This window comes from Camelus dromedarius, chromosome 9 (assembly GCF_036321535.1).
Source record: "Camelus dromedarius isolate mCamDro1 chromosome 9, mCamDro1.pat, whole genome shotgun sequence".
Lineage (NCBI taxonomy): Eukaryota > Metazoa > Chordata > Mammalia > Artiodactyla > Camelidae > Camelus > Camelus dromedarius.
The window spans coordinates 71,128,470-71,155,381 of record NC_087444.1 but is presented as its reverse complement, the minus strand read 5'-3'; the positions used below and the strand labels follow the sequence as shown (position 1 = coordinate 71,155,381).

At 55.6% G+C, this 26,912-nt stretch overlaps 1 protein-coding gene across 1 annotated transcript; it reads right to left on the bottom strand.

Annotated features, from left to right (window-relative positions):
• Positions 1–423: 423 nt before the first annotated feature.
• Positions 424–9,920, bottom strand: BCL3 (BCL3 transcription coactivator). The gene is made up of 9 exons (XM_031459220.2): positions 9,479–9,920; positions 7,662–7,815; positions 3,343–3,451; positions 2,908–3,112; positions 2,712–2,800; positions 2,423–2,500; positions 1,624–1,791; positions 1,152–1,269; positions 424–1,038 (listed from the first exon to the last, which is right to left on the bottom strand). The coding sequence occupies exons 1-9, from the start codon at positions 9,732–9,734 to the stop codon at positions 851–853; spliced, it is 1,365 nt and encodes a 454-aa protein (XP_031315080.2). The 5' UTR covers positions 9,735–9,920; the 3' UTR covers positions 424–850.
• Positions 9,921–26,912: the final 16,992 nt, after the last annotated feature.

Genomic DNA, 26,912 nt, shown 5'->3' with positions numbered 1-26,912 from the left:
GTCTCCCTCCGTGTTAGAAACACCCACGGATGCTACACACAAGGCAACCCAGAGACCCCGGAATCAACAGTTTACAGCAGGCACACAACAGTCAGCTGTGGTACCACAGGGACCCACAAACTGCTGCATCACTCAAAAGCACACCACTCACAGCCCACACCCAGAGCTCCCATGGAATCCAAGAGTCCCCAGAAAGATGTCACACATCACGTCATTCACAGAAAACAGTGGCACAGTGACACAGTGACAGACCACTTACAACCAAACACACCAGGAGCCCCAGAGGCACCCATACACGTCACTGTCAGTCTAAGACTCACAAGGTCATTCCTGGAGTCAGCTGGATACGGTGTCCAGGTGTGCACACACACAAACACGCTTCCTCCAGACCTCTGTATGAGAGAGGCCCAGCCAAGCCAGGGATATGGTACAAAAATAGTTTATTACAAAAGAAATTCAACCAAAATGCCTAATAATTTACATTGTTATCAGTGCCTGGCTATAGTCCATCTCTCCTCATCCAACTGGGGAGAGCACAAAGAAGAGTGGCTTTTCCTCGGTTCCACCATCTCTGGAAGAGGAGAAGGAAATGAACATTTGGGTGGAGTTCCAGACAGGAGACTGGTGCCTGAGAATAATGGGGGTCAGAGTCCTGGGCGCCAGAGATGAGTTGGGGGAATATCTGTGCTGAGAAGAGGGGGCTTATGGGTAAATACATGTGCCTTTGTGCAAATCCTGGTCCAGAAGATTGGGGGGGGCAGAGTGAGATCTTCACAGTTTTCAGGAGGGCTGACCCCATTGGGCAGCAAGGTCCCTCCTCATGAGTCCGAGATCTGCCCCCCCATCCCTCTCAGCTGCCTCCTGGAGCTGGGGAAGGGGGCACCGGCTGGCCAGGGGCTCGGAGGACCCCAGAAAAGGGCAAGAAGGTAGGTGGAGATGAGGGAGGAAGGAAGAAACTGGGGGGAGCCATGGGGAATCCAGGGAGTTCTTTAGGGGGAGACTGGGAGGGCGAGGAGGGAGGTGATGCTGACAGAAGACCTGTGGGAAGAAAAGAGAGAGGAGGCGTGAGGGCAGTGAGACTGGATCCAGAGAGAAGGGGGCTGGGGGCCCCCACTCCTGGGTGCTGAGGGAGGAGGGGGCTGATTTCTCACCATTGGAGCTGACTCGGCTGCTGCTCTCCGGGGAGGTGGTGGTGCTCCGGTCAGAGGAAGGCTCAGGCTGGGATGCAGGAGCCGGCCGGGTGGCCTTCCCCCTCAGGATGTCGATGACCTGTAGGAGGATGGGGAGTCGTTACCAAGCCACCCTTGCCCACCCAGCACCGCCTTTCTCCACCTCCCCTAGCTCATGGGGTCTCCATGTTCAAATGGGCACTGCCTCTATCTCAGTATGTGAAGGCGGGCAGGTCCCTTCCCGTCTTTGTGCCTCAGTCTCTCCTCTGTCCAGAACTCACACCCACGCACTCAGGCTCACCCGCCCGCCTCCACGCCCTGCACGGACACGCACACGCAAACCGCCGCACCCCTGCATACAGTGCCCAGTCACATCCACGCTGACCGGCGCTCGGGCACAGACCCTTCCTCCGTCGCCCCCGCAACTCCCACCGCCACCAGCGCGCACGCTCACCCGGCGGCTGCGCGCCACCATCAGTGGCGTGTCGTTGTGGCAGTTCTTGAGGCCGCTGTCGGCGCCGCTGCGGACCAGCGTGCGCACGAGCGGGAGGAGCCCGCGGCCCGACGCCGAGTGCAGCGCCGAGCTGCCCGAGTACATCTGAGCGTTCACGTTGGCGCCGTGCTGCGGGCCAGGAGGGGCGGGTCAGGACCACCGCGGCGGCCTGACCGGGGCCAGGTCCGAGTGGAGGGGGCGGGGCCAGAGGGAGGGGCGGGGCCGGGTGGGATCAGAGCCTGGGGCGGGGCCACATCAGGGTGGGGCGAGAGAAGGCTGGAAGCTGGACAGAGCGGGATGGGGGGCGGCGCTGAATCAACCCGTGCTGGACTCGGCAGCCTGGCCAAGGTAGGGTGGAGTCAGAGAAGGGAAGACTCCAGAGTATGGGCCTGATGGTGGTCACAGTCGAGGCAGAAAGACAGCGTGGAGACAGGGCCAAAGCCGGAAGGCAGGGTCAGTAAGACTCTCGCTGGGTGGGGGAGCTTGGGCCATTTGGACGGCGGAGGAGTAATGGGAGAAGGGCCTGGATAAGTTCGTAGCCGGTGTGTGTGTGTGTGTGTGTGTGTGTGTGTGTGAAAGAGAGAGAGAGAGATAAGTCATAGGGTTGACAAAGAGTCCTGGAAGGAAGGGTCGGGGCCGGAAGTATAGCAAGAGAGAAGACAGAATTGGAAGGGGTCAGTGAGTGGCAGGGATGGGGCGACAGCCTGTTGGTAACAGAGGAAAGAGTGGGCGAGAGGCCACGGGCATGGGCTGTACCCACCTGCAGCAGCAGCTGCACCATGCTAAGGCTGTTGTTTTCGACGGCGTGTATCAGTGGGGAGCGACCGCTTTTAATGTCCTGAGGCAGGGAGGGAAGGTTTTGAGCATCTCCTACTTGTGTCCAAACAGTGGGCGGGTTCGCATCGCAATCGCTTAGTCTAGCATCTCAGCCGGATGCATACTTCAAGCCCCACCCCACTCATCAGGGCGTTCTCCCACTGTAGCCCCTCCCCGTTGGCTCCGCCCCTCCCCGCTCCTATTAGCCCCACCCCCGACCCAAGCACGCTCACCACAGCGTCGATGTCCGCGCCATGCTCCAGCAGCAGCAGTACGGCTTCGTGGCACTCGGTATTCACGGCCACGTGCAAGGCAGTGAGCCCTGAAGGAGAGGGAGACTCAATTAAACCTGGGCGTGGGGCTCTGCGGCCTCAGAAGAACTCCACGGCTTGCCAGACAGCCCCACCTTGCACCCGGGCAGGTGCTCACCGTCGTAATTGCGGGCCTCCAGGTCCACGGTGCCTCCGGCCGCGCTGTCCAGCAGGGCCCGCAGGCAGGCCGGGCTGCGGTGCTCGCACGCCAGGTGGGCTGCCGTCTGGCCATGGCGGTCCAGTGCCATGGGACTGGCACCGGCCATCACCAGGAGCCGGACCACAGACGGCAGGGTGGTGATCACAGCCAGGTGTAGCGGTGTCTGGGGACGAGAGACTGTAAGGGACCCGTGCACTGCCCTGCCTCCCAGTCCTGCCTCCCCCAGAATTTCTGAGTCCTGACACCTAGCTATAGTCTTATTCCAGAACCAGAAATCTGGAGTGCCTCCTCCCTCAGATTCAACAGTCAGGGCCCCCAGCTCTTCTTCCCCTAGGACCCAGGAGTCCAGGTCTCCAGCCCCCTGTTCCATCAGATCCAGGTCCCCAGGCTCACCTGCCGTAGGTTATTGTAGATATCCAGGTCCCGGCCGCCATGCTGGAAGAGGTTGACTAGCCGATGCACAGCTGGCAAATTGCCCTGCACTACGGCAATGTGGAGTGGCCTGGGGGTGGAGGATCACGGGCATGAGGGGCTGGTCACCTCTCACACCCACAATCTTAGCAGTGCTCATTCCATTATGTGCAGGCTACTCTAGAAAAATCTCCAGAATCCGGCCTCTGCTCCCCACCCCTACTCCCTCCGTCTTGGTTCAGCCACCATCATCTCCCTCCTAGACTGTCCCCTCCTCCCTGGCCTCCCTGCTTCCACCCTGCCCTATGGCCTGTCCCTCACATAGCAGCTAGAGAGACCCTTGTGGAATCTAAGTCACGTCATGCCCCTTTTCTGCTCAGAACCCTCAGAGTAAAGGCCAAAGTCCTCGCTATGGCCCACAGGCCTTATGTGATCTTGTCTCTCATTCTTCAATTCCTTTATCTCTGTCCACTCTCCTCACTCAGCTGGGACCATTGACCTCCTTGCTGTTCCTCAAACATACCAAGCATGCTTGCCTCCCAGGGCTTTCACACTGGCTGTTCCCTTTGCCTGGAATAATCTTACCCCTCCCCCAGATCTGCAGGGTCAGCTCCCCTCATCTGGGCCTCAGTTAAAATGGTACAGTGGCAGTGGCTCGCCCCTCTCCCTGTTTCATTTTCCCCCACATCATCACCTGACATTGTACACTTTACTTGTTTCCTGTCTAACTCTTCCCTGATAGAATGTCAACTCCACCAGGGTAGAGCATTTTGTCTGCTTCTGTCACTGCCCAGTGCTTAGGACAGTGGCTGGGGCTGAATAGGTGCTCCTCAAACACTCATGGAATAAATGAGTCCCTCTCAACGATCCTTGGCCATCCTTGAAGCTGGTGACCACATCCCCACCCCATTCCAGGCCATGAGTTTCTCATCTGTGACAGGAGTGGGGATGAACTCAAGGCCATCAAGGGCTCCCATCAGTTGTGACTGCAGATCACGTTCAGCCTTCAACCCAAGAGTGGAGGAAGTTTTGCCCAGAAGGGAGGTGGGACAAATGGGGATGGGGGTCATTGTTTGGGAGGCTGGGCTGCACAACCTAGATACCCCCCCCCCCTTTTCCGGACTGAAGGACTCATTCCCTCAGCTTCTGGGAAGGTTGTCAGCACTCTTTGTTAATTACTCTCTGCAGAAAAGAGCTGCTTGCCCAGGTCGTGGGGGTCAGGTGGGTGGGGGTAGATGTCATACAATGGCATCCAGTGACTGGTCAGTGTGGGCATAGAAGGTCTGGCCTTCTGGCCCCAACTCTGAAGGCCACTCCAGCTGCAAAACACTCCCTCTGGGATGGCTGAGGCCCTGGTGAAACTACACAGAAGCCTGACTGCTGCCCCTGCCAAGTCCAGCTTCCTCCACCCCTGCAGGCATTGATGTGGAGAACACTTTCCAATAAACTTCCTGCCACTTCCCAGGGCCCCCCACCTGGAAGAGTCATTTCAAAATGACGGCAATCTGGGATGACTGTACCGGGTCGGCAAGGGGACATTAGCACTAAGGGCACAAGGCTGAAGGTACATAGGCCCCACACCTTTCTTTAAAGTCCATTTACTGGAGCCACTACTTTCTCACCCACCACTGCTGGGGACCAACCAGAGCATGGCTCTGGCAGGTGAATAGCGGTTCTCCCACGCTGAGAAATCCTGCAGCCCAGGGGGCTCTGGGGAAACTAAGCAGGCCAGGGTTACCAACTGGGTGGCAAATCTCTCTAGCTGTGAGGCTAGGGCAAAGTCACATGGCCCTTCTGAGCCAGCCTCGGGTTTCTTCTCTGTAAAGCATAACCCATAATAACGCTTATCTCCCAGGAGGGGATTATGCAGATGAAACTCTGATTCTGGACCCAGATCAGTGAAAGACACATTTAAAAAGAAATCTTGGGGGAGGGGTCGCTTCTGGGCGAGGGGCCCCTGGGATGGGCTCCCGCCCCTCCCAGCATCTCCCAGGACGCCCGGCCCGGGTCTCTCTCGGGGCGGGCGGGGTTAAGTGAGGGCAGAGGGAGAGAATGATTTCAGAGAAACCGTCCAGGCCTGAGTTCCCATAAACGCGCGGGCCGCAGGGGGTGGGGCGGGGCTGGAGGAAGTGGGGACGGGAGGGGCGGCCCAGCCCTCGGACTTCCAGTAACAGGTCTGCTGGGCGGGGCTCCGCTTCCTGCTCCCGGGGGAGGGAAGCCTGTCCTGCCGGGGATCTACCCCGGCCACCCTGGCACCCCAACTTCCATCCTCGAAAGGGGCGGAGAGGGGAGCCCAACTTAGAGACCTAGTTACCGTTGGGGGAAGGACTCCAAGTCCTCCAGCCAGGGGACGCCTCCTAGAATTCCACCCTTCGGGGCTTAGACTCCAGCTGGCTGCCTATCCCCCCAATCCGGGCATCCACTCCCAAGATCTCTTGGGACCCCAGGAATATAGTTCCCTAACTCTTTGCAGATACGAACTTCCCCATTCCCTCCGAGTAGATCCCTAATCTGCCCTGCACCCTCGTCCTACTCTGCTCAGAGGTCAAGGACTACACTACCCCCACCTCTATTCTCTGGGATTCAGAACACATGCCCCCCTCTCTTGGAGACCCAGATGCCAGCTCCCCAGTGCCTGACCTCTTGGGGGTCCAAATGCCCTGATTCTTTCTCCCTTGAATCCCTGGAAGTCCAGCCTCCCAACTGTAGCTTTGCTGCTTTGGGGACCCAGACTTCGCGTGTCCCCCTCCCCCGCCCCCGCCAGGCCTGCGCCGGCTGCCCATTCCGGTAAAGTCTTGGGCCCCAGCGGAAGGGGTTAAGGTTAGAGGGAGAGCCGGGAGGGGGAGGCTGCCAGTGAGTGACGGGTGCTGACGTGGGGGAGGCAGAGCAGCTGGGCTGCGGTCAAGTTCTGCGGGAAGGGATTTCCCCCAACAGGCAGCTGAGGCAGAAGTGTTTGCTTTGGGGGAGAGGGGGGAGTAGGGGGTAGTGGGGGAGAGCGGCTGGGGTGTGGGGCTGCGGGCTGCTGTGCCAGGTCCCTCTCTGCACCCCTCTTTCACAGGCTGCAAACAAATCACCCCTGGGGACAGGTACAAATTAAATCTATTTCACAGATGACCCCAGAGGTACCCAGAGTGGGAGGGAACTAGCTTCGCTGAGTCCTTTATATATCTCACAGGCACTTTCTCCTGCTTTGGCTCACAAGGCTGGCTCACAACCACCCTGGGAGCTCTGTTCGAACAAAATCCCCTCCCACATACCGAGTACCTACTGTGTGCCCGGTCCTGTTCTATGCACTACATGTATGTCCATCATTGCTCTCAAGCCCAATTGTGATGATGAGCCCTGATCTCCAGCTAGGAGATATGAGCCTCAGGGATGGGAAGTCACCCAGGGGCCAGTGGTGGAGCCCCCATTTTCATTGCAGAAAAAGGCCTGTCCATCCCAGTCCCACCAAAACCATCCCCAGATCATCACCTTCTAGAAGTGATTGCATTTCTGCCTCACAGAGACCCCCACATACTCATGGTTCCTATTTTTATAGGAGGAGACTGAGGCAGAGAGGGGTGAGAAGTGGCCAGCTGAGATTCAAACTGAGGTGGATAGAATCATAAGAATCATGGCAGTCAAGTGTATTGAGGGCTCACTAGGTGCTGGGCCCGGGGCTAAACCCTCCGATGTAGGATTTCCCAGCGGTCCCAAACTGCAGGGGATCAAACCATGAGACTGGTGAAATCAATTTAAGGGATTGTCAGCCTAATTTAGTGGGCTATGACCAGGAAATGAGACTAGAATAGAAAAAACCCAAAGTAGACCCCATGTTGTAAGGGTGAGTCCTGTTTTGTTCTGTGCAATTTTTTTTTCAAGTTTATATGTGCATGTATGTCCTGGGCTTAATATAAAGTCATCACAACAACAATAATCTTAATTAATACTTACTGAGCACTTCCAATCTCCCAGGCTCAGTGCGAGGAGCTTATTATCATGTATAATTCATGTAAGAAATCAGTCAGTGAAATGTCTTTCTCATTTTTGGATTTTGATAAAAAATTGGAAATCCACTGCTTCAAAAAAAGCCCTAGGAAGTAAGTGCTCACAGGGTGCCCATTTTCCAGAAAAGGAAACTGAGGCTTAGAGAGGGAAAGGGCCTTGCTCAAAGTCACAGAGACAGCGGTGGAGACCGGATTCTAACTTGGGTCGAGATAACTTGAAAGCCGATGCTGAGGGCACCTGTCCTTCGGTGGGTGAGGTGGGGGGAAGATTGGCCCTACTAATCCCTCCATTAATGGGGGACTGTCACTCACGTGTCTCCGTCCTCATCCGCACGGGTGGCCATGGCGATGTCAGCCGACAGGGGGTGTTCCATGGAGCACATCATGGGGTACAGGGGTGTAGGCAGGTTCAGCAGAGGAAAGGGGGAGCCCATGGTCGGAGTCGGGTACAGGGACAGTAAAGGTCCTGGGCAGAGAAAGGACATGTCTGAGGCCAAGCCCATAGATCTTCAAACCCACCTGCCACCTCCAGGCTTTTGCTCCTGCCAGGCACCTGCGCTTTTCCCAGGTCCCCTTTGCATCTCACACTGAGTCCTCAACACGCATGACAAACTCCTCTCCCACATCCCTCCCCTGGGCTCCCGAAGCTTCCCCCTCAGCCCTGGTCACTCTCAATATCACTTATTTTCACTTGTGTCTGACTCCCAGCTCCTCCTAGGCAGAGTCCCTTAAGGACTGAACCCCTATCATCACCCAGCAGGGGGACCCCAGGGTCTGTTTGCTGAGTGAATTTGTGGCTGAGGGACGTAAGGATGGATGAAGCACTAGGTGTAGGGTGTGGGGTAGATGTGAACAGAGTTTGCAGAGTGGGGAGTGGTGCTGGGAGCCTGTTCAGATCAAACTGTTGGAAGGGACCGTGGTAGCAGGCAAATCCACATCCACCCATCACACAAATGGGGAAAACTGAGGCCCAGGTTCTCACTCAAGGAATGGGAAAGGAGGCAGTGACAGGCCTTGGGATGCACAGCTCAAAGCTGTGCTCTGAGGGGGTGGAAGGTGCAGGAACTGGGCAAAGGTCTGGAGGTACTAGGCATGGGGTCTCTGCAGCTCTGGAGGTTACTCTGGGATGCTGAGGTCAGCACAGCTGTGAGAGGGGATGCTTCTTCCTGGAGATCAGGGATGGAGACAGGATGGGGAAAATGGTGTTTGGCGTTCTCTGTCATCTCCTGATCCTTGGAGGCTCCCATTATTGAACTCTCAAGTTTCCTGGTTTTTGTATGTCCCATACCGGGCCTTGGTGCCCTGGGACCTTCTTCCCAGAGACTCCCTAAATCCTCTTTTTCTGGCCCTAAATCCTTGATTCCCAGAACTCCCCAGTCCTGCCCCCAATTCTTAGAATCCTCAGTCCCCAAGCCACCTGACCCCAGCAGAGACACTGATCACTTGCAAGCACACATAACTAGGTGCTCAAAACCCCAGATCTCTGTCCCACTGGCTCCTTAGGACTCCTAGTATCTGGATCTGTTTCTTTGGATCCTTGTGACCCCAGATATTGGGGTGCTCAGAACTCCAACTATGTTCTCCTAATTCCAATGTCTCCCAATATCTTGGTTCTTGAGATTTTTGACATCCTAGGATCCTTAATATCTGTCTCCTTAGAACCCCAGCCTGTTTCCTGACTCCCTTTGACCCCACATATCTGGATGCCAAGAACTCCAGTTTCTCGTGTCCAAGTGCTGATTTCTCATAACTCTAGATATCTGGGTTCTTAAGAGTTTATAATTCTGTGTTCCTGGGACTTGATTCCCTGAGACTGGGCACTGTCTCCTGGTTCTGGATACATGGCACTCGGACCCCGGGCTGTATCCCTCAGGGCCTCCTGACACCCAGCTTCCTAGAGCAAGGATATGTGTGTCCCAAGGTCTGCTCCCTGATGCTCTCGTATCTGTACTCCTGGGACCCCAGGTTCTGCCCCACTAAGGAACCCCGTATCTGTGTCCTTGGGACCTTGGCTTCCGTCCCCTCAGCTGCGTGAGACCCCTATATCACGTCGGAGCTCTGCCCCTGGATCTGGGGACCCTATGCCCTGCCTGCCCCCCAACCGGCCCGGACCCGCGGAAGCCACTCACCCTGGTAGTAAACTGCCTCTGGACGGGCCAGGCCGTGGGGGGGCGCGGGCACAGCGGGCGTGTCGGAGCCAGCGCGGAGGGGATCCGGGGGGACCACTGGTCCCGCGGCGCCGCGGGGGGCGGCGGGCTCCGGAGAGGGCGCGCGCAGGGGGCGCTTGCGGAGCGGCAGCGCGGCGCCGGGGGGTCCGGCGGCCTTGGGCCTGGTGCGCAGGTCCACGGGCCCCTCGTCCATGGTCCCCGCGGGGCATCGGGGCATGGGGCCGCCGGGGACGGCGGCCGAGCGGGCGGCCGGAGCGCGGCTCGGCTCGGCGGCACGGGAGGGTGGTTGCGCCGAGCGCCGGGACTTCCCCTGCCGCCGGCTGAACTGAAGGGACTTTTGTCGGCCCGGGCGGTGCCGGCCGCCCGCCTCCCCGCCCCCGGCCCCCCCGGGGCCACCCGTCCGCCCCAGGGGTTTCCTGGACCCGCCGCTGCTCCTGCCGTCCTGCGGCGCCGCCCGCCGAGCGCCCCGCCCGCGCCTCGCCCCGCGCCCGCCCCCTCTCGGCCCCGCAGCGCCCGGGGCGGCTGGGCCTCGGCGGGAGGAGAGGGTGGGGTGGGTAGGGGGCGGGGTCGGAGGTTGCGGGGTCCCCACCCCTGCGGCTGCAGGCCTCAGTTTCCGTCTCTGTTTTTGTCTTTCTGGCTATAGGTCTCTATCTCTGTATTTCCCAGTCTGCAACTGTCTCTGACTCTTGGGTTTGGAGAGATGTCTCTTTATCTCTGTGTTGCTCTCTGTTCTGTCTCTGTCTCTGTCTTCTCTTCGCGTCCCTCGCCATCTCTCTGTCTCATGAGTGTTGTCTGCTTCTCAGCCTCTCCCCCAGGGAGACAATTCCATGAGGCGCTGGGGTCTCAAGGACGCGGGTTCGATTCCCGATTCCCGATTCCCACTTCTCGCTGGGTGACCTTGACCGGGCACTTCTCTTCCCTGAGCCGTTTCCTCCTTTATGGGAACGAAAAGACGCACCTAGGGCAAGGACTACCCTCGGCAGGCGCCCAGGCACTGTCTCTCCGCCCCCTGACACCATCTCTGCCTCCTCCATGTGCCTCCTTAGCGGTGGGTTTGAATTTCGCTGGGGGTGGGGTGCGGTGGGAAGTGCACAGAGAAACACTGAATGTGTCTCTCCCCGCGAGGTCCCTGCACCCAGCCGGAGCCGCCGGGCACTAGGTGGGTGCTCCGGGAATCCTCGATGCACAGAAAGAGACGTGGCAAAAGAGGCAGAGAGGTCGTGAGAGACCAAGGGAGAGACGGGCAGATAGCAAGAGACGCAGGGACACAAGACCAGTGTCACAGCGACCAAACCCGGGCCCAGGAGGCGAGGGCAGTCTGGCTCCCCTTCTGCACCACATCCCACTCCCATCCCGGGCGGAGTTGGTGGGTGGGGAACAGGCCAGGCCGGTTGGGGGCATGACTCAGAGGCCCGCTGGAGCTGGGGGGCGGGGGACGGCAAAGGCGGGCCTCTCCCGCGTCCCCTCCCCTGCAGCCCTTCTCCCCGCCCCGGGGAGGGGCCTGGGCCTCGCGGGGCTTTCCCGGATTTCCCTGGAGGCGGGACCGTTGCTGGGGTTGAGTCCCGGTCACCGAGTTACGGGAGGCGGAGCAGGAGGCTTTGGGACCTAGCGGGGGCAGAGGAAGGGGGGCTGCACTCCGGCTCTGTTCAGGCGGCACGCAAGAGTCTCCCTGGTTCTCTCCATGTGTCTCCCTATGTCTCTGCAATTCTGTCCCTCTGTCCCTGGCCTCCCTCTGTCTCCAGCCCCACCCTGTCTCTTTGTTTCCCAATCTCTGCGTCTCTGTCTCCTCGGCAGCGTCTCTCTGGGACCCTGAAATTGGGTGTGGGGCCCCGGTTCCCAGGAAGGGACTTTGCCCCAGACTGGGGCTCCACCCGGTGGATCGTTAAACGGGATGTGAGGAGCAGCTGTGGGCAGACTCAGGCCTCAGCCCTTCCCCCGTCTCTCTACCTCTCTGGCTCTCCCCCTGGGTCCCCTGTAATGGGTGAGCATCTGCGGGCAAGACCTGGTTTCAAGTCCCACTTCCACCCCTTGCTGACGGTGGACCTCAGACAAGTTGTCTCTCTTAAAACTCAGTTTGCTCTTCTGGAAAATAGGGCTGATGTCAAGCCCTGGCCCTAGAGTTGTGTGGGCTACAAGGGAAGAGGTGAAGGAATTAGGTTGGAAAGTCTGGGTCCCACTGCCCCCCCCCCACCCAACCCTGGCCTCTGGTGACTCTCAAACACAGGGGAGGGACAGGATGTAGAATACTACCCCTGCACAGACGGAAAGTCAGCCTCAGGGGAGCAGGGCTTGCCCAGGTGATGACCCTAGGAGATAGTGTTGGCAGGACACCCACCCACCCCGGGCTCCCTTGTGGCAGGTGGCGTGATGGCTCTCGGCCCAGGCAGGACTGGAAAGGGGGATGACTGTGCTTGGTCCAAAGAGGGGTTGGAGGGGCTGAGGGAGAGGGTGCTGGTTCTGAGTCTGAGGATGGATGAGGGATAAGAGTCTGAGGGAAGAGGATCTTCAGGAGGAAGACAGATCTGAGACAGAAGTAGGTGGTCTAGGGAAGGGGAGAGAGTCTGAGGGAGGAGGTGAGAGTCTGAGGGAGGAAATGAGGGTCTGAGGGAGGAAGTGAGGTCTGAGGGAAAGGGAGAAGGTCTGAGGAACTCTAAGAAAGACCAAGTGAGGGCAGTGGCTCTGAGGGAGGAGGAGAGAGTTGGGGGAAACGGAAGGGTCTGAGGGAAGGGGAGATTTGAAGAGCATCTAAGAGGGGAGGCAAATTCTGAGGGAGGAGGACATTGGAGGGAGCAGACCTGAGGGTCTGAGGGAGGAGGAGCAGTTGGAGGAGGGCCTCCGTGGGCCGGAGGGAAGAGCGGCATGCTTGGGGAACCTGCAGAGACTCAGGGGAGGGAAGAAAAGGGAGGCTGGAGTCAGCCCCGCCCCGCAGCTGTCTCTAATTTCCCAGAATCTTCTGCTGCTCAGGAAAGTCCCAGCTCCCACCGCCGCCTCCCTCCAGTGTCGGGAACGGAGGATGCGGAACCAGGATGGCTCCCCCTCCTTTTCCCTTTGCTCCCTGCACCCTAGGCGGGGAGGACTAGGGTCTCCCCTCCCTGGGCTTTGAAATCTGGAGGCCCCCCGCCGCCAGTAGGGGCAGTCCCTGGATGAGTCCCAGAAACTTCCCAGAGAAGGCCCGAAAGTCCTATTTGGTCTCTAACCACTTTCCCTCATGCAGGCGACCCTTTGTACCTGTTCAGTTCTCCTGCGTCCTACTGCTTCTTCTCCCCTTGTCCTTCCCCGAACCTCCCTGGGGAAGGAAGGATCACAATTGTACCTGCTCGAGGTCCGAAGAGAGAAATGAAGTCCTAGTTAGAAAGCTGCAGGTCTGGGGCAGCTTTCTTGCCTTGGGGGCCTCAGTTTCCCCTTCAAAGAAGAGAAGATTGGGCTGGTCGGGCCCTATGTTCCTATTGACTTAATTCCTGGGCTTGTCCTGTTGGCTTCTGACTGAGGCCAGGATACAAGTCCTGTCTCCTGCTTTCATTAGTTATGTGAGTTCCAGGCAGTTAGCTTTCTCATTTATAAGACAGACTAACTCAACAAAATACACTTCCATTCTACAGGTTCTGAACTACAGAAAGTGCCTAATATGATGTAGCTGCTATTATTATTCTTCCTGTTATAACCTGGCATAGGAATAATAATTATTATCAATTAACCCATAATTTCAACAGCAGGATCCATTTCTTTGAGGAAATTAACATCCAGCCTACTGGGCTTAGAGACATGGGTTGGAGCCCTGGCTCTGCCATGTGTTGGCTGTGTGACCTTGGATAGGTGGCTGCCCCTCTCTGTGCCTTTCTATGACTTCATGGTTGAGGGTAGTAACAGCTTCTGCCTCCCAGGATTGCTGAGCAGATGAAGTGAGCCCAGGTGTGCAGAATGAACAGCTGAATGAATGAATGACTTCTATTCTTGTGTCCATGTTGCCTGCCTTCACCCAGCAGGCCGGACCTTTCTTGTCATCGTGTTCCACCCAGCGATCAGTCAAGATGGCCCAGTCCTCCTGGCTGAGCTCCCACTGGGAATTGGCCCATTTCATTCTCTTGACACCTTGTGAGGAAAAGTCAACGAAAATCGCTATTTTTACAGAGAAAGAAACAGGCACAGAGAAGTGACTTCTTAGGATCACACGGTGAGAGATTGGGGGAGTGAAGATTGTAAGCAGGTCTCTGTGACCCCAGCTTGGCTGCTGTACCCGCTGCCCTGCGTGGGGTGGTCATTAGTCCCAGAGGCCCAAGGCCTTCTGTCTCAGCTCTAATTCCAATTACTCCCTGGGAAGGAGTCGTTTAGATGGGGAAACTCAGGCACAGGAAGGCAAGGTCACGTGCCCAAGGGTCTACACTCTTTCCCCAGGGCTATTCTGCTGCCTCCTGGCACAGGGAAGTTTGAGCAGACAAGAGAGAAGTTCGCTTTGCAGCAGGAGGAAATAGAGTTAGATTTAAGAGTCTCGGGGAGAGCAAGTGAATTTTGCAGATAGAGGGAAACAGAGACAGTGACCCTAGATGGAAAAGGACTTGCCCGAGGTCACACAGACTGGCGTCTGGGCTCTGGGTTGAAAGTCCTCCCTGGGTCTGCACACAGCTGCCCTCTGAGGCTCCACCCCACCCCCAGGGGTGAATGCAGGCCAGCTTCCTGGAGCACAGCCTGCGCCTCCTGGTTCCTCCCCACCCTGGGGCCTTGGCAGCTGCTGGAACCCCTGGCACCAGGCAGGATCAGCGTATCTGGGGCCTAGGCCAAGACTTAATCTTCCTCTTTCTCCCTGTTGCTGCGTCTGCACGCTCGCCGCTGAGTCAGAGGATTACCACATCGTCTCCAGGCGGGCTTCGAGACTGGACACCCTCCCCCCTGCACTCCTCCCCCCAACTCACTGCCTTGATCAGACAGGGGAGATGGGAGGAGTTCGGGGATATCAGCATCTGCCCTGGGCGGCTGCAGGGGGTGGTGGCTCTGGGAAGGTCAGGTGGAGGGCAGAGGGGTCCCAGCGAGGTGATGATGGTAGACAGCCAGGCATTACAGTGCTAGGCCTTAGTGGAAATGGGGCTCATCTGTAAATGAGGCTCACTGTCTAACTGTTTGGGTTCAAGCTTGAGCTCAGCCACTTACCAGCTATGTGACCCTGGGCAAGTGACTTACCCTCTCTGAGCCTCAGTTTCCTCATTTATAAAATGGGGGCAGAACCAGTGCATGCCTCACAGGGTTGTGGCGAAGGTCAAATGAGTTCACACCTGTTGGCACAGGCCGACATGGAGTAAGTAATCAGTACGTGGAAGCTGTGATTTTCAAATTTGCTATTAATACTGAGTATGGGAGTGTTGCCACAGAGGCACACTGCTTGGATCCCCTTTGAAGAAAGGACTTGTTACCCAGCTGCCAGGCGTGTAGGTGGCTGACAGCCTCAACAGTTGGCTTCTTCAAGGGCTGCCTCAGTGTGTCAGTCGGGGGCAAAGTCCCCTGGGCAGCCTCTAGCCATTGACAGAGCCTGGCAGGATGGGGCGGGGGGGCGGTCTGGCTGTTTCCGGCTACTGTGGGATTCCTCTAATGCAATCTTTGCTTCAGGGGCTCCCTTTTGGGCTGGCATCGTGGCCTGATGGTTCTCTTGCCCAATCCTGCCCTCCCTTCCCTTTCTCACATAAACCTTTTGCCCTCCTACCTCTCAGTGTCTGCTTTCTGGAGGACCACATCCATGACAAGGCACTTGGGAGTCAGACAACTGAGTGGGAGTATCGGCTCTGCCTGAGTGGATTTGGAGTCGCATCTGATCTCTCTGGGCCTCAGTTTCCCCCTCTGAGTCATGAGGATGATAACATGACGGCTGAAAGGATCCGGTGAGTCAGCTACAGCGCCTTAGGAACTGTTGCCTACGTCTTCCTTATCCAGAAAGCTGAGACAAGTCGAATCTGGGTCTACCTTCCACTTTGCCAGTTCCCAGCCATGTGGCTGCTGCCAAGTGCTTTGCCCTCTGAACCTGGTCTGTAAAGAGGGGATGGGCCCCTCCCTTCCCGGGTAGGGCACTGGCGAGGTCAGGCATGGGGAGCCCCGCTGAGCCCGGCTCACTGGATGCTCAGTAGCCAGGTGGTGTCACCATTGTGAGTGCCATGACAGGGGAGGTGAGCAGGGGTCTGCATGGCGGGCATGTTTGACCCCCGTTGAGGTCCTGCTCCCAGGCTGACAAATAAAGGGAAGCCCCAGGGCTGGGAAAGTGTGGTGTCTCCTGGAGAAGTTCCCTGATTCTAGGATACACCGTGGAGGTGGGAAGGGGGAGGCCTCTGCCCTGCTCATTCTGTCAACCAGAGAAGGGGAAGGGTGTGCAAGAAAGAGGGCCGGGCGGGGAGGGCAGGTGCTGGTTGCGGGGACTGCCTCCCTCAGCAGACTAGAGCTCCCCAAGTTGGGGAGGAAGGCCACCACCACCAGACTGGGAGGTCCCTGAGGTGGGGACACGTTCCGCATCAGTGCAGGAGTTCCTTTGCAGGTTTGCCTTGGGTCCTTCCTCCTCCATCAGATCAGACTCTCCCTGAGAATGAGTGTGACTTCGCGGATTAGATATCTCTACGTGCAGGCAATGCCTCCTCTCTCAGACTTGGAACTCCCTTGGGTGGTGGCTGGGCACGCCTCTTGTTAGACTAGGAGCTCCTGATTGAGGAGGCAGTGTGCTTCCATCATCTGTCTCGTACATGGTTCTCAATGGAGGGGGACAAGTTTGCCTCCCTCCCAGGGGACATTTGGATGAGTATTAGACCAGAGCTTCCTGAAGAAGGTGGGCATGCCTCCACCATCATGCTAAAGCTCCCTGAGGGTGAGTCTGAGTCCTGAGCTTGAATCGGCCATCGTACTAAGAGTGCTTAGTGAGCTTAAGTCTTGTCCCCAGTATTAAAGTATAAGCTATGAATTACCCAGGAGGAAGTTGTGGCCTGCCTCTCCCATCAGCCTAGCCACTCCCTGAGATGGTGTGAGCCTCCCTCAATGAACTGGGGCCCCCCTTCCCAAGCCCACCTCCCCAGGGCAGAGCGCAGAGCCCATCCCAGAGGAAGGGACAGCACCTTCCCTGAAAATCTAGCCTTTTCCCTGGAAGTCGGTGCCTCCCCAGCCTGAGGCCACAACCTCCCCTGCAGCCACTAAGGCTTAAAAACACAGATGCAAAACCAGGTCATGCCAGGCCCTTCCTCATTTAAGCTGGGGCCACAGTGGACTCACCTTCCCTGTCCCAAACCACTGTCCTGGCCGGGGCTACCCCTGCCCTGCCAGACTTTCCCATGGCAGACATGTCACCACTGCCCCGCCTGGTGGAATCAGGTCGCCAGCTGGAAGCAAATCTCCACACGGCAGCGTCCCAGCTGCACAACCCCAGGCAGGCTCAGTTTCTCCAACTGAAAGTGTGGGGCTGGCGCCAGGCCTCTGTGAGTTTGCACTGGCTATGGGCCGGCTGGTGAGAGGGGGTGTCCAGAGGAGCTGTCACCATCAGGCTCTGTGGGAGGTGGGGGTGGGAGTTGGCTGTGGCATCTCCTTGGGGACATCACCCACCTCTCAACTTGTCACTTCGGCCTCCTGTGGTCACATAGCCGCGGAACATTGGCTCACTTCTGGGAAAAATCAAATCATTATCGTGAGTTTAAGATCCCAAATTCTCTTCTGTGGGTTCCCACCGCACCCTCCTGCCTCCGGGCTCAGGAATTTTGCCCCCCCTGGAGAACCAAGTCATCTGAGGAGCAATGAAGAGATGGTGGAATCATGGGATGTAAAATAATACATATTTCTAAATTAGGAAATATGATGTGGAGAAATGCATAAAATGCAATGTTCCACTTCACGAACGATTATAAAGGGAGCAGTTAGGTTCAGAAATGGTTCTGCTGAGTCCTCAGAAGCCCCTTCAGGCCTCTTCCAAATCACAACTCTCTCCCTCCCTCAAGGTAACCCATATTCTTTTATGTTTTATTGCTTTCCTTTTACTCCCTATGAATACACACCTGACCACTACAGTTTTCTTTCTTTCTGGAGGGGGAAGTATGTATGTATGTATGTATGTATGTATTTTAACAGAGGTGCTGGGGATCGAACCCAGGACCTCGTGCATGCTAAGCATGTGCTCTACCACTGAGCTATGCCCTTCCCCTCCTTCAATTTTTAATAAAGAGGATCTTTCAGTGCAACCTCTTGAATCCGGCTCCTTGCATTTTGCGTTTTATGTCTGTGAGGTTCATGCATGTTCTTACATCTGTTGGAGTGCCTTCATTTCCGTGACTTTGTGTCTATCATTCTCTGGCCTGGAAAACTATAATTTCTTCATCCGTTCTCCTGTTCGTGGGCATGTGAGCGGTCTCTCGATTCTGACTCTTTGGACGATGCTCTGTGCATCCCCTGGTGCCTCCAAGCCCACGCACTTTTCTGCGTTATCCAAGAGTGGTAGGGTTGGGTTGCAGCGGTCCAGCTGTGGAAAGATACAGCCACACGGCTTTGCTCTGATTTTCACTCCCATCTACTTTGCTGCTTTGAGTTCTACCTGCCCCACATCTTTGTTGGCACTGGATCTGGTCAGACTTTTGAAATACGAGTCATCCTGGTGTGTGTGTGTGTGTGTGTGTGTGTGTGTGTGTGTGTGTATCTTCTGGTGGTTATAATTTGCAATTCCTTGCTCAGGAATGAAGTTGAGCACCCTTTCCTGTATCCACTGTCCACTGGAATCCAAGCACAACATAATCTTCAAGACAAAAAGCTCTAGAAACTTAGAATCTTAGTGGCAAAGAATTTTAGAGTCCCAGACTTTAAGGAACTAGACATTCCAGAATCCTGTGCCTCAGTTTCCTTGTTTGTGTCACAGGGATTATTCAAGTCTCTGACTCAGAGGATTGGGGACAGGATTCAAGGAGTTACATGCACACTGAGAACTGAGCCCGGTGCATAGTGAGCGCACTGTAAATGTGATTTCCCCACAGGCAGGAATTTCATCCATCTTGTTCTTTTCTGTGTCCTTGAAACCTCCAACAGGATGGAAGCTCAATAAATATTTCCTGAATGGATCTTAGCCTCAAAGGATCAAAGAAACTTGCAATTGTGGAACCTCAGGAGCAAAGGCTAACAGAATTTAAGAGATGAAGACTTATCAGGCCAGAGAGTCTTAGATTTGCCAAGGATGCGTTTTTATCACGTGTAGTTCCTAAGACTGACTGTTCAAGTTTTAGAAATGAGGACATTCCATTGGTGGAGGCTTCCTAGCTCTTGGGAGTGTCTCATGTGGGACTGAAAAGACAAAACCTCTGTCTTCTCACCCTGCTTGTTACCCCTACTTCTCATATCCATCACCTCCCTCCTCACCCTCCCGGCCTCTTCCCGGCTCATCCTCCCTGAGCAAGTGAATGGATCTTAAGTAAGCTGTTCCCACCTAGGGTGCTAGGGTGTCAGCCAGAGAAAGTCCAGGCTACTGCCATGCGGCCTTGAGCCAGGCACCACCTCCCTCTGCCTTATCTCCCCCTGCCCTGCCCCCACCCACACCCCTGCTTTTAGCCGAGGCCTCTCCCCCCACCCTCCTGCCCACACATGCCCCTTTAACTTCAGCCTCAAAAACCCGTCTCTTCCATTGAGATCCAGACCAGGACACACAGGAGGGGTTCAAACTACATATCATGTCTCAGCTTTGGCAGCCTGTCCTCCAGGAAGTCCTCCCTGATTTCTTTCCGTAGGCTGGGTCAGGTGCCCCTCTCTGGATTCCCCAACTCGAAGCCCCAACCATTCGGAGATGTCGCTGTCTGGAGGCAGCTCAATCTCCCCTACATGTGAGCCTGTGAGGGCAGGCTGGGGCTGTGCTCGTCCAAACACTCCCTGGAACAGCTGAGATATCAGGGAACAGGTCCATCAGCTCCACCTGACTATTGAAAGAGGCTGTCTTACAATGCTCTGAATTGTGCACCCAGGATGCCATTCCTCTGGGGCCCTGGGATGGCTGTCTTCGCTTTTCTAGGTCAACAGGTGTGCCCAGTGGTTCAAAGGGACTCAGGTAAGGTCCGATGGTGCTCAGCCTAGGACCTGCCCTCCTGAGACACAGTAGCCATTGTCAGCAGCTCAGCTCTCATGTCCCCAGTTCTACCCTAAAGTCTCATAAAGCCTTTCTGTTTTATTTGTAAACATTTCTTGCATGTACCCATGTACCTGTGTACCCACTGTGAGACCCCAGACTTCAGGACCCATCTCCCCAACTCCCCACTCCTTCCCCTGAGGCACAGAGAGGTTAGGGGCTTTGCCTAAGGTCACACAGCCATGGAAGGGCCGGAGGAAATAGGCTTTTTAAAATCAACTTTATTGAGACGTAATTTACATACAGCAGAATGCACTCAGTGTACGGGGTGCAAGGGATGAGTTCTGATAAAAGTTTACAGTCATATCATCACACTCGAGATATAGAACACTTCCATCACCCCCAAACTACCCCCGTGCCCCTCCAGTCAAACCCTCCCTCCATCCCCAATCCCTGGCAGCCACTGATCTGTTTTTTATCCCTGTTGTTTTTGCTTTTCCAGAATATCACATAAATGGTATCATACATTATGCAGCTTTTAAGAAAAATTCATTAAAAAATTTGAATACAGTCAAATTTACTCTTTTCGGTGTCCTGTTCTATAAGCTTTGTGCCATGCGTGCAGCAAGGTAGCCACCACCAGAATCAAAATGCAGATTTTTCCATTACCCCCAAAACCCCCTGCTGCTGGCCCTCTGTGGTCACACCCTCCCCCGTCCCGCCCCCACAACCACTGATCTGCTTTCTGTCCCTACTGAGTGGCCTTTTTCAGAAAGTCTTATAAATAGAATAACAGAGATTTGTGAGTCTAGCCTCTCACTTAGCTTAACTCATCTGAGATTCATCCACGTGGTCGTGTGCATCAGAAGCGTGCTGCATTTCATGACCATGTGTGGATGGACCACAGTTAGCTTATCCATCTACCAGCTGAAGAACACCTGGGTCATTTCCAGCTGTTGCCCATTCTGAAGAGAGTGGCTATAAACACACGTGTACAGGTTTACGTGTGACCCTAGGTTCGCTTTTCTCTTGGGTAAATACCCAAGGATTGAAATTGCCAGGTTGTGCCTGGGAAGTGTATATTTCACCTCTGGGGAGATTGGCAAACTGTTTTCCAAAGTGGCTGCTCTGCTTTGCAGGCTCACCAGCAGCTCAGGAGAGTTCTGATTGCAGAACTAGGATGTGAGTCTGGGTTTGTGAGACAGGGCTGAGCTCTTGGTCACCAAGCCACAGGGCTCCTGTAAATGATTGCAACAAAAGGTCTTTCCCCTTTGGTCACACCATGCAGTTACTTAAAAAAAAAAAAAAAAAAAGAGGAGGCAGTTCTGGGCTGATGTGGTGTGATCTCCTAGACAAATTGCTAGAAGGAAAGTCCAGAACAGGATGAATGTGTGCATTTGCGGAAAGAGGGGAGGGGAAAGAAATATGTGTACATATTTTCTGATCCATTCATAGACTATCTCTGGAATAAACACAAGAAGCTGGTAAGAGCGGAAACTGGGAGGTGGGAACAGGACTAGGGAGGGGTTGGAGCAGAGGTCAAGTAGATAGGCCACATCTCAATTCTATTTTGTGCTTTTTGGATTTTGAAACTTGTGAATGTCTTACTGGTTCAAAATAGACACATACATTCCATCCACTCCACCGACAGGTATTTCAGGCCTGGCTCTGGTGGTAAACAAATAAGATCTGATCACTGGGGAGTTGTGTCCTGAGACATTGTCAATAAGACAAGGAAAATGTAGACAATGTCAAGTATTCGCTATGGAGAAAAATAAAACTGGCAAGTGACTGGGGGTAGGGTGGGGTGGGAGAGTGGGGAGTGGTTTAAAGTGTTTTTAAAATCAGGAGGCCCTCATCAGGAGTGACATTTGGGCAAAGATGTGAAAGAGGGGAGAGAAGAAGCCATCTGGACATCAGTGGGAAGAGTGTTCCAGGCTGAGGGAACAGCAAGCGCAAAGGCCCTGAGGTGGATTATACTGGCTGTTTGAGGCTGGTTGCTGGAGTAGAGTGAGCAGTGGGGAAAGTGGAAGAGAGATTGGGAAGATGAGAGCCCAAGGACAAGGGAGGGTGGGACAGATTGTTTGGGTCTTGTGGGCCACTGCCAAGACTTTGGTTTTACTCAGAGGGAGATGGGGGCCATGGGAAGGTTCTGAGCAGGGGAGAGATGTGACCTGACTTAAGATTTAACAGAGTCTCTCTGGCTGCAAGGGTTTCCCTTTGCAGGCAGGGCAGGGACAGGGGCAGGGAGCCCAGTGAGGAGGAGACCACAGAGGTCCGGGCCATAGGTGATATGGTGGTGGCTGCGTCAGGTTGGGTGCAGCTGTGAAGAGGAGAAGTGGCTGGATTCAGAAGCTAGTTTGAAGGTGGATACCCTGATCTGTCTTACTTCTGCCTGTGTTGGGGGGCGGCCAAGAAGCCCAGGGAACCAGGACGGGGAGGAGTGAGAGGACCAGGCTTGGTTTGCGGAGATCAGAGAAAACATCCTTGGGGCTCTGATGTTTTAGCTGAGACCTAAAGCAGCTGAGGAAGTATTTGAAGGAGGCCAGTGCCAAGATCTTTTAGCAAAACAGACAGGAGGATGGACCCAGGCAGGGGTCAGGCCACATGGTGCCCAGTAGGCCTGGAGCCCTGGAACAGCCCTTGGGTTTTCTCCTGAGAGCACTGGGGAGCCACAGCAGGTTCTGAGCAGGGGTCAGGGTTGAGTTTTGGAAAGACCCCTTTGACTGTGCAGGGAGACCAGCTTTGCCTCGAGCCAGCAGGTGGCTTGGGTGGGGAGGGTAGGTGAGGGAGGGGTGACGAGCATCCATTCCAGAGATTTAGGAGTTAACTTCCTAGGAAAGGGAGATGGTGGGGTTTGTGCTGACTTCTGGGGTCAATGTCAGCTAGCATCCTAGGGGTTTCTCACACCTGAACTCAGTGAATCTTCACAACCACCCAGAGAAGTATCCCCTTTTCACAGCTGGGGAAACTGAGGCTTGGAGAGGCTGCAAAGTTCCCAGTCCAAGGTCACACAATTGGGAACTGGAGTGTGGAGATTTGAACCCACAACCATTTCCCTAAGAAAGGCCAGGATGCAGCCCTGTCCATCTCCTACCCTCCCGGCTGCCCTCCAGCAGTGGCCTCAGGCAGGGTTAGGCCACCACCCTTCCCTCCCTCCCTGCCCAGAGCCCCAAGCCCAGTTCTGGACTTTATCCCCAGCCACCGCCCAGGTCAATAAAAGTCAGGCAAGCAGTGCAGAGGCCAGCAGGCAAAATTCCCCTACTCCCAGTGCCAGGGGAGTTACCCAGGGCGCGGAGGGCAGAAGGCAGGTGCGGAGAAAGGGGCCAAGGGGGAAGGGGAGCATCTGCAGTTCTGCGGTGCTGCCTCGTTGCCATGTGCCTCAGTTTCCCTCTCGGTAAAATGGTTGGGGCTCCTTCCAGGGACACAAGAAGGACCCTCAGGCATCTTCCCTTCTGGTCGGACTGGGAGACAAAGGTTTCCTCAGTCTGATGGGGGAGACAAGGAGCTCCACCCTGATGGAGACGATAAAGAGCTCTCACTAAGTCTGATGAGGGAGACAGGATTTCCCAAACAGGATAAAGATAAGTCCCAGCTCCCTGGATAGAGAGCAGGTGTCTAGTCTGCATTTCCAGTCTGCTGGGGGAGGTTAGGAGGGCCCATTCTGATGTGTGATATGGTTAGTTTCTAGTCTGAGGGAGGAGGCAGGTAGCCCTAGCCGCAGTCTGAAGGGGGAGGTAGAAATTCCTCCTTGACGCCCCCTCATCCTGCCCCACTCTCTGTGCTCCCCAGGGGGAAACAAGATGCTCCAGCCTGAGCTTCCAGTGTGATGAGAGAAAATGTTTGCTCCAGCTCAGCCTGCTCTTTCCTGAGCCTCCAGAGTCCAAGCAGCACCTGAATGCTTGAAATGCCACTGTTAGTCAGCTCCAGCTCTGGAGGGGGCCAAGACCAAGGACCAGGGAGGCAAAGGATTTGGGGGATCCAAGGGCAATTCTGCGGGGCTCTGGGCCTGACGTCTTTTGTGAGCTCAGATCTGGATGGTGAGGTACTGGCGCCACCTAGTGGCATCTATGGACCAGGCCTCCCATCCAGAGCTGGAGGAAAGCTGAGGCCCCCGAGGACGTGAACCCCTAGGTGCAAGTCCCTCCCGCCCCCCGAAAAAAAGAAACCCATCTGTAATTCTGTGGCTTCACTGTGCTCATCCTCCAGGTGTTCTGGGGGGAGGGGTCTTTCTGACCTATAAGTCTGCTCCTGCCTCTCTGCTCACAACTTCTCCATGGCTCCCCAGTGCCTGAGAAGGAAGCCCGCACGTGGGCCCCGAGGCTGGCCTCTCTAGCCTCTCCCAGACATCCCTGTGCTTCAGCTGAACATGAGTAGATTTTTGAGCATGTCAGACTCAGAAACTACCTTCAGGCCTTTGCACAGGCTGTTCCTTTTGCCTGGAACACCCTTCCCTGCCTCTTCCCCAGCATCTCTTGTACTCCTCCTTCAGACCTTGGAGTAGATGCCTCCTCCTCCAGGAGCCCCTCCTTGACCTCCCCAAGTCAGGGTTACAGTCTTATGGGGAGTGCTATGTCCCTACAGGGCCTGACACTAGCTACATACTCCAGGGAATGTTTGTTTGAATAAATGAATGAATGCCAGGCTGGAGAGTTTGCCAGGGCAGCCAGAGGAGAGTTTAATCAGAGGAGGGACAAGGTCAGATTTAGAAGCTTCCAGGTTTCCTCTTAATCCTGAGCCTTTGTATATGCTGTTCCTTCTTCCTGGAACATTTGCACGTATTAACTCCCGCTCATCTTCTAGGTCTCAGTGGGCCGCCCCTTCCTCCAGGAAGCACTTCCTGACCCCCTGGGTCAGGCATTCCCCAACCTGGCCTCCTGGGCTCCCCCGATCTCATCCCTGACCAATGCTGGGTTGTCACTGTCTGTGACAAGTCTGTCTCCCCTATTGGGTCCTGGGAGGACGGGACTGGGTTCTGTTCATCCACTGTCTTCCTGCAGAGCTTATAATAGAGACATCCTTTTGTCAAGACCTGGGCTTCAATCTCGACTCCCCCATTTGCAGCGTGTCTTGGGTGAGCTCAGGGCCCTCCTGGAGCTCCAGCTTTCTCGTGAGAAATGTGAAAAGAATGGGTAGTTCTTCCTCCAGCCTCCCAGGGACATCGAGGAGACAAGACCCTGGGTCCTGAACTGACCGTGTGCCGGGTGACTGTGGGTGACCCACTTCCCCTTTTGGGGCCCATCTGGCTATATGAATGGGTGGCAGAGGCCCCATCCTGCCGGGACATTTCAGGAGGCCGGCGCGGGGCTTCCCAAGGCGGGAGGGTCAGGGACAGGCAGAGGGAAGAGGTGTCTGCTGGGTTAGGGGAAAACCAGCCTTCCCCATCATAAAACGGATGATGGGAGGGAAACAAACAAGGCCGGCTCCACCCGGGCATGAGGGGAAGTTGGGGGAGAGGATAAGGGGCCCCTGGAGGTGGGTAAAAACCACAATCCACAGCTTGTGCCAGCTTCCCTCCCAGAGCCTGTATGCCATGGGGTCCAGGCTGTCTGCCCTGTCACTGGCCCCACCTCCAATCCTGCTCTGCCTGCAGCCTTCCAGCCTCACGAATGGCAGCTCCATCCTGCACATGCTCGGGGAAGAGCTTAGAGACCCCTCTACTTCTGTCTTCCCTCACACTGAATCCAGCCCATCAGCGAATGCTGTTGGCTCCACCTTCAAAGTCCATCCCCACCTCCACGGCCACCATCCCGGTCCAGCTGCCGCCACTGCTGTTGCCTCCTCACTGGGTTCCCTGCTCTTCTGTCTCCCTCCAATGGTCTCTTCCAGCAGGGGGCCAGAGGGATCCTGTTAAGACCTGAGTCGGGGCCTGTCCAGCCTCTGCTCAGATCCCTCCTGTGGCTCCCACCTCACTTGAGGTAAAGGCCAAGTCCTTACTGCAGCCTACAGGGCCCTGCACGCCCCCGCTTGCCCGCTGCCTTCACCGTCTCCACTTCCCCCACACTTGCTCCACTCCCATCACCCTGGCTCGAATCCGCTTTCCTGCCTCCGGGCCTTTGTACATCCTGTGCCTTCTGTTTGCAGTGCCTCCTCCCCACCAACTGTCCACCCAGCTCCTCTGATCTTTCAGGTCTCACCTTGTGAGAGGCCGACTAATGCTCCCCCAGAGATATCCACGTCGGAATCCCTGGGACCTGCGAATGTTACCTTGTATAATGAAAAGGACTTCACAGAGGTGGTGAAGTTCAGGATCTTGAGATGGAGAGATCATCCTGCGTGATCTGAGTGGGCCCTAAATGTTATCACAAGTATCCTTATAAGAAGGAAGCAGAGAAAGATTTGCTACAGAAGACACAGTGCTGTGACAATAGAAGCAGAGACGTGGGGTGCAACCACAGGCGAGGGACGCCGGCAACCACCAGAAGCTGGAAGAGGCAAGGAACGAATTTTTCCCTGGAGCCTCCAGAAGGAACCAGGCCCGTGGACACATCGGTTTTAGGCCTGTAAGATGCATAAGATGCACTTCTGCCTGCCAGAACTGTAAGAGAATGCACTTCTGCTGTTTTAAGCCACTGAGTTTGTAGCAATTTGTTTCGGCAGTCACAGGAAACACACACGCCTGAAATGTCACCCCTCCGGGAGGCTGCTTCGGAGCCTCCGCCTACATTACACACAAGAACCCACGCTTTTCCATCAGAGCATTATGACACTTTGTGATGACTTTGTCATGACCTGTTAACACCTGTCTTCCAGTCTGGGCTGTGAGCTCCGTGAGGCCAGGATCCCAGATGTCTCATTCAGTATGTGTTCCTGTGACCTTACGCAGGACCTGCTGAGGGTCTAGGCTCAACAGATATTTCCGTTCAAATTCATTCATCCATCCACTTATCAAGTATTTATCAAGTACCCAGTGTTTGCCTGGCACCGTTCTTGGAATTGGGGGATGCAGACAGTGACTCTGCCCTTGTGTCTCCCCTGGTTATGAACCGAATGCTTGTGTCTCCCTTAAATTCACATGTGGAAGCCCTAACCTCCCCCCGCCACTGTGCACCGGTACCTGGAGATGGGGCCTCTACGGAAGTGCTTAAAGGTGGGACCCCAAGCTGAAAGGATTAGTGTCCTTCTAAGAAGAGACCCGACAGCTTGCCCCCTCTCTCTCCCCCCGAGCTCACAAAGAGCACTGGGCAAGACGGATGTGCCTGCAAGCCACAGGAGAGGCCTTGGACTGAAACCCGCCTGCTGGCACCTTGCTCTTGGACTTCCCAGCATTTTGAACTGTGAGAAATAAATTTCTGTTGTTCAATCCATCCCATCCGTGGTATTTTGTTACGGCAGCCCAAGCTGACTCAG

What these genes read in the sequence shown, in the direction of transcription:
- BCL3 (XM_031459220.2), bottom strand. Translation starts at nt 9,734, where the DNA reads ATGCCCCGATGCCCCGCGGGGACCATGGACGAGGGGCCCGTGGACCTG. An exon ending in GCGGATGAGGACGGAGACAC is followed by an intron (nt 3,452 to 7,661) that starts GTGAGTGACAGT and finishes CTCCACCCCCAG; the next exon opens with GCCACTCCACATTGCCGTAG. An exon ending in TGGTGGCGCGCAGCCGCCGG is followed by an intron (nt 1,270 to 1,623) that starts GTGAGCGTGCGC and finishes ATCCTCCTACAG; the next exon opens with GTCATCGACATCCTGAGGGG.